We start from the raw sequence: 4,138 nt of genomic DNA, 5'->3' as shown, positions 1-4,138 counted from the left end.
CATGCATACACACGTATACAGATTGTGTTGTCAGTGGAGTTATTTCTAGAGAAATACAACACACAACGAGGTGTTGGAAAAGAAGGAACTTAATATACCCATTAGTAAAGACATTACACTACGCATTGAGACTAACCATTTCAACCTGTATTCCTTAAAAAAAAAAGAAGTACGTAGGCCTATATGCAATTTTTAAAAAAATAATCAAGGTACAGGTAGGCTAAGAGAAAACATGTCAGTAAAGATAAGTGTAAGAGCATACAGAAAAAAAGCAACGAAACAACCACACAATGCAAAGCAATAGAGGTAAATTAATACTAAAATAAAAGTTCATAGCTCAAGGCCATACCCTCTTTCTTGAAGTGTTCATGGTACTCGGTGTTCACAAGTCTCCCTCTGAGAGCAGCACGCCTAGGTTTGCCTGTGGCCACGGATATATACAGCTGGTTATTCAACAGTCGGAACACGTCCTCAGCCCCTAGACGCTTGTAGGTACCATTTGCCTGGAAGGGAGGGGGGGGGGCAAAATAAAGACAAATATTAATTGTCAAAGATGGTGATACGACGCAGAGACAACTTGACAAATAAAATCAGAAATAGGAAAGCGAGGCTCATTAAATTAATGCACTACCTGTAAAATAAGACAAACGCGGTCTCTCTAGAAAGACAACTACCTACAAGGGACAAAGCAATTTTGTTGGAGAAAAGCGGTTGTCTTAGACAGGTGGATGTCTTGGATTGTGCCATAATAATGTAGAAAAACGCAAATGGGGGGGGGGTCAGGTGTAGGAATGATTTTCTTGTACGGTGGTTGATGGAGAAGGCTCAGCTGCATTGTTCGTGTAAATAAAATGAGCAAATCGGCTAAGTAACGGCCTAACTTAGGAGCTGAGTCCAGTTTATCTGGAATACATGACGCAGGGTTAAAAGAAAGGCAGATTTACTAAAACAAAAGAGGGAAAGTGAGGCTCATTTATTAAAGCGCTGAAACAGAAAGACAAACGAATAGGGAAAGAAAACTATTATCTTCAAGGGACAATAGCCGTCTTTTTGGACAATTTGTCCCCACGCAAGATTAGCACTCAATGATAATAATAATATTAATATAATAATAATTGCGTTCAAATTGCTGTAAATCCAGGCCGTACACCATACTCTGTGCGTTTTACAACTAGTATTGCCACAACAGACTCTAGAACAGGACTCTGAAGCATTCTTGGCTCCCGGGAAATATTCAGTGTAGTTTAAGCAGCTACCAGACTCGTAATCGTGAGATTGCGGGTTCGGAGGTTCGAGCCTCAGCTCGGTCCGACACTGTGTCCTTGGGAAAGGCACTTTACACGAATTTCTCACTTGGCTCGGTCCTTTCGGAGATGGGCGTTACATTCGGAGGTCCTGTCTCTTATATAACCTAACAGTGTTGAGAGGGCGTTAAACCTATACCATTTCACAACTTTTGCACCCGATTCAACGTTCAAACACTAACACTAACAAACTGACCAGATATATCGCTGTCTATAGTTGGGTATCTATTTCCATTTGGATGAAGTGAGGAAAATTTGTGGAAAGTGTGCTTTGCCTCCTGTTTCCTACTGTAGCCTACAATTCCCATCAAGTGAATACTTAATCTTCGAAATTATTTTTTTGATGTTTAGGAGTTGGATTAACTGGCTGAAATTTTTTAAAATCCAAAACAAACAAACAATAATACATTGTTTTAAATTGTATATTAAAAAAGAGACTATTGTAAAAACTCACCCAGCCGCTTGATTTATCCAAAGTGTCCGAGACGTACTTCCGCTTCAGATTACCCACCAGACGAGATTTACGGTTTTCTTTGGAGGACGCCGTCTGCAGACGAAGTCTTGTGACGTCATTTTCCATGTTAGCCACGCGGATCTGAGGATTGCATTTAGAGATGATGACATTGTGTTTTTGACAATTTTGTTTCAAAGCACTATTGACATAAAGTTGCCATTAAAGTGACAGTGACACATAAAAGTAATAACCATAGAGACGAGTGAAGAGTACGTTTCTCAAAGATATTGCACCAAATCGAATACTGCCAGTTTTACAATATATTATGCTTCTCATCAATGCTGTAAGATCTCTAAACACAAGTTACTTATCAAATAAAGAGGATTGACTGGTCTTTCAAAGCCAGGAGGTTTTTTTTGTTCTAAAAAAAATTATACTTTCTTTCTTTTTTTCTTTTTTTTTAGTTACCTTGTAATCCAAGCTGCCATCTTCTCCTATCTGGATGACCGCACTACCAGCTGAGCTTGTCCGCTTTTTGTCAACTGTTTGGCCACTGGTCAGTACAGCCTGAAACACTAGCGCCACAGAAAGAAAGATGTTCATTAAGATCGTTTTTTTTTTTGGGTGTCATTGTTCATTATAAAAAGCACACGCTTTACACCGCCAGGTACGCTCTTTCTCTCTCTCCCTCTCTCTCTCTCTCTCTCCCTCTCTCTCTCTCCCCCCTCTATCTCACTAATGCACACAAATACACACACACAAACACACACAAACGCAAACACACATACACTCACACACACACACACACAAACACACAAACAAAGACACAACTAACCTCCACACATGAGACGAGGCTGAATACTCCCCGTCAAGCGGCGTCCGTCAGAAAACGTTATACGCATGCGCAAACGACCTCTCGCAAGCTGCTTCCTGTACCTCCGTTTGGCCACTCTCCACTTTCCTGACAGTTTGCTCGTCTGAAATTGATTGTACAAGAGGGTGCTCCGTTAGCTCAATTAGTATCATGCTGAACTATGGAGAGGATGTCCCTGGTTTGAATCTCAGAAAGGGCATTCTTGAACTCGGGTCGTTTTTTTGGAGTTTTCAAGATTCTCTACCCACCTGACTCGATCCTATAGGAGACGGTCGCTAAATTCGAAGGTCCCACTTCTTCTTACTAAAATCAAAAAACCTAATAAAGTTAATAGGGTCGTTAGCAACCAACCACCCCCACTCAAAACACACACACATACACATACACAGTTGTACAAAAGTTGTACGAAAGTTGATCAAGTTGATCAGTTTGGTAGGTATTAAATTTGAATTTTGCCCGGGTGGACCACCACCAAGGGATTTCGAACCACCAAGTGATCTTTAACGCACGCAACTTGCACACGGGACCTCCAAAATTGTTCGCCCTTATCCGAGAAGGCTAAGTGTTGGATCTTACCTACCCTAAGATCAGGGGTGTGGCAGAAAGACTGCAGTAAGAAGGAGCCAAGGATTAGTAGTAGAAAGGCTGTAAAAAGAGTCAAGAGCCCAGAGGAGGGGGCAAAGGGGTTGGAGGTGGGGGCAGAATGTAGAGCTGAAAGTAGACGATAGAACATTGATAGAGAGCAGGAAATGAGGTGAAAGGACAATATCTTAGAGAAGAACATTGTCTATTGCAATCCGGATTCGAGCCTGGGATATATTAAATGAGAGGCGTACACCGTGACCTCTAGACCACGAGAGCCCCCGTCGCATTGAATTTAACCGAAAAGTTTTCTTTTTCCAGACTCTCTAATAACGTAACTGACACATACGTGAGGCAGCGTGGTCAAATCAGGCACGTGCCAAAATAGTGAAATCAAGAAAACGGGTATTTTTGGGGCCATTGGGATTTTTTTTTTTTCTTCCTAATTTTCATTTTTGGCTCACCACCTGTTATATCCATTTAAAAACATATTTCTGTGTGTAAATTTCCGGTTTCCACAGACACTCAAACTTTGAAAAGTCGTAAAACTTTGGAGGACGTTTTCTCGTAAATTATACCTCCGATATCGCAAATATCTCGACTTCTATTCATAACTGTAGGTTATTTTTTACCAAATGCAAGACAGGATTTTATTAATAACTCCATATTAAAAAACAAAACAAAACAAACAAACAAACAAGCAAAAACAAGTGCCTGATTCGTTCGTATCGTGATACGTATATCCGACTAACAGCAGACCAAAGGCAATGCTGAGGAATGTGAACCATAATCGACGAATCAAAAACTCAAGTTTACTTATTTCCCTGTACACATACTGTTGTTGCATAAAACTTATAACGTTTTAAATAAAGCAAACAAAGTCGAAAAAAATCGGTTTCAATTATGAAGCTATGCCTACCCCCC

The 4,138-nt window shown here is 40.5% G+C and overlaps 1 protein-coding gene across 1 annotated transcript in view; it reads right to left on the bottom strand.

Moving 5' to 3' along the window:
- Positions 1–317: 317 nt before the first annotated feature.
- The window catches only part of LOC106013180 (chordin-like), a 5,973-nt gene continuing 2,152 nt past the window's right edge, over positions 318–4,138 (bottom strand). Inside the window, exons 3-7 of the mRNA XM_013088211.1 lie at positions 3,974–3,984; positions 2,594–2,735; positions 2,227–2,333; positions 1,759–1,899; positions 318–503 (exon numbers count right to left, since the gene is read on the bottom strand). Coding sequence (XP_012943665.1) covers positions 318–503; positions 1,759–1,899; positions 2,227–2,333; positions 2,594–2,735; positions 3,974–3,984 — 587 coding nt within the window. The remainder of the gene's footprint in view (positions 504–1,758; positions 1,900–2,226; positions 2,334–2,593; positions 2,736–3,973; positions 3,985–4,138) is intronic.

The sequence above is a fragment of the Aplysia californica genome, unplaced genomic scaffold (genome assembly GCF_000002075.1).
Source record: "Aplysia californica isolate F4 #8 unplaced genomic scaffold, AplCal3.0 scaffold00704, whole genome shotgun sequence".
Classification (NCBI taxonomy): domain Eukaryota; kingdom Metazoa; phylum Mollusca; class Gastropoda; order Aplysiida; family Aplysiidae; genus Aplysia; species Aplysia californica.
Note: the sequence above shows the minus strand (reverse complement) of the source record. Positions and strands in the feature narration are given on the sequence as shown.